Source organism: Micromesistius poutassou (genome assembly GCF_964030765.1).
Source record: "Micromesistius poutassou genome assembly, chromosome: 8".
Classification (NCBI taxonomy): domain Eukaryota; kingdom Metazoa; phylum Chordata; class Actinopteri; order Gadiformes; family Gadidae; genus Micromesistius; species Micromesistius poutassou.
The window spans coordinates 1,380,822-1,383,321 of NC_140278.1; the positions used below are offsets into that span (position 1 = coordinate 1,380,822).

Below are 2,500 nucleotides of genomic sequence, written 5' to 3' on the forward strand. Positions count from 1 at the left end.
ACACACACACACACATTCATGCATGATCCTATGAGAATCTCTCCATCTCCCCCTCACTTTTCCCACCAGTTGATTGGTTTCCTAGAACTGTCAATCAGCTCATGTCCGTCCATTAGTATGAGTTAAGATGTACAGCTACAGAGCCCGTGTCTTAGGGCGGTGGAGAAAGCGTCTTTCTCCAGTTGTCCTGCTTCATCACGACGCAGATGATGACAAGAGTGGGTCGCAATAATTTGTTAAAATAGCGCTATCCAGCTAATGAGAAATCAAGAGGCTTCACTTTTCACATGGATCCCATCATGTCCACTCATGTTAGTAAGGCAGGATGTCACAGTGTTGATTAAGTTGGATTTATAACCGCTCCCCACTTAACATGATCGTATGAGGCTGCACTGCCACCTGATGGTACATGGAGGCATTACAGAGGGCTGGATGACTATACTTCCTCTTTAAAGGTTCCATGACGTGCCACCAGGTGTGGTGTGATTAGCCGTTACAAGCCATTTTGGAAATATTCCCCTTATGACATCACAATGTCATCACACTTGTGATGACATAAGGGGAATATTTCCAAAATGGCTTTGGAAACTTAGCAAACTTCTCCAGTCCACTGGGTAGGCTGGTAGACTGATCTATCCAGCGCACATCTAGGTTGACACGCCCACTTGTGATGTCATAAGGGGAAGATTTCCAAAACGGCTTGTAACGGCTAATCACACCACACCTGGTGGCACGTCATGGGACCTTTAACGTCCTTCTACGCTCTGACAGACACTTTTGTCTTGTGTCTTTTATTCTACTGTAGTCATTATCATTACCACACAACCATGATTTGTGCACAAACTACTAATACCTAAATAGTCAGCAAAGTACTTTTCTTTAAGAGACAACTGGTGTTGACTCAGAACTGGGAACCAGGGCAGCATGACCTCATCTGTAACAGCAGCCCAGGTGTGCAGGTCACCCAGGTGACTGAGGTCAAAAGGTAGAGCTGAAGCAATCTCATCAGTTGTAAATCATCTCATAATACAAACAAAGTCCTTATGTACAACATTGAGTAACTTTTCATAACTGCACACTTGGTGTCTGATTTGCTTTTCTACAAAAGTCGACCACAAGAAGAAGTTTTCAAAAGTAGAACTTATATAAACAGACCTAATAAAACATGTTAGAGTGTGACTAAACAAGTGTCTTGACTGGTTGACTGGTGGATTGTATGGAAAGGCAAATCTTATTAGTTTACTATTTCCCAGGTTCAGCAGTTCAAAGTGGTTTACGAATTGGGAAGTGACTGTTTTCCATGGTTACTAGATTATTAGGACCATATAAGGGCACATGTCACATAGTGATGATGTCATCAGGCCATCTAACCGCAGTGCAGGTTTCATTAGGAGGAATGTAGGGGTTGACGAGGGTGTGTGATTCTGTCAGTGTGTGTGACTGTGCCAGAGAAGCAAGAAGATAGTTTGTAATGCTGTGGTTGGCTGCAGGCAATGTGAGGGGTAGACAGGGAGAGCCTTGAGAAAGGGTTGCATCTCATTGACAAATGTTATGCCTGCAGTAGAATTAGAGCTCTACAAGAAGTTAGCAGAGCTGTAGTCAAGTTTCAGCTTGAGGGTATAGGAAAGCAACAGAGAAGACAGCTTACACAAGACGATGGCCACTGGCAGCTGCTGAGGAAAAGGTGCCAGCTGGCAGAAACCTTGACTGAAAGGATAGTGAGATAGAAAGCAAAGGAAACGAAAGAGACGAAGTAAATAACCAGGCGGAGGAGGATTGCTTGATCCAATACTATCCTCATTACTGTACCACCGGGAGCCTTTCTGTGTCAGCACTATGGGGAAGTCAGGTAAGTGTCCATTGCAACTTTAAATGATCTTCATAAACTTTGCCTTAAGACAGAACTTTGCCCCAACACCAAACTGTTAGTTTATTTGCTATGTCTGTCTCTCTAGATTCTCAGACAACTAAAGTTAAAGTTATAGTTTACTTTTTTTTTTTTATGTTTAATAGTTTGGCCAAGTAATCCGTGAATACACTGAATCACTGAATACAATTCAGTGATTCCTAGTCCTCAACGTCAGATTTGTATGCAGTTTAAAACACAAACACCAGCTCAACTGTATTGCCAATGGCTTGACTGTGTGTCTCACTGAATGGTCCCATTGTGCCCAGTACTCGAGGCTACAGATGACCAACAGCCCAGTGAGTGATAGGCACTGGGGTAACTGGTTGTACATGACATGCTTTGTCATCAAGTTGTAACCATCCTCACACTGTGTGTGTGTGTGTGTGTGTGTGTGTGTGTGTGTGTGTGTGTGTGTGTGTGTGTGTGTGTGTGTGTGTGTGTGTGTGTGTGTTGGGGGGGATGCTTATCCAGGGTGACCAGATTTCAACAAACCATATGTTTGATAATTTGATTGATGTTTGTTTTGGACGCATCAGAGATACCGAGATGTTGTCTTAAAATATTATCTACCTTTCTAATTAAAAAATGAAC

The 2,500-nt window shown here is 42.9% G+C and overlaps 1 protein-coding gene across 1 annotated transcript in view; it reads left to right on the forward strand.

Moving 5' to 3' along the window:
- Window positions 1-1,399: 1,399 nt before the first annotated feature.
- Window positions 1,400-2,500, forward strand: part of glipr2l (GLI pathogenesis-related 2, like) — a 7,033-nt gene continuing 5,932 nt past the window's right edge. The window contains exon 1 of the mRNA XM_084471818.1: window positions 1,400-1,849. Within this exon, the coding sequence (XP_084327944.1) occupies window positions 1,837-1,849 (13 nt within the window). The 5' untranslated portion in view covers window positions 1,400-1,836. The remainder of the gene's footprint in view (window positions 1,850-2,500) is intronic.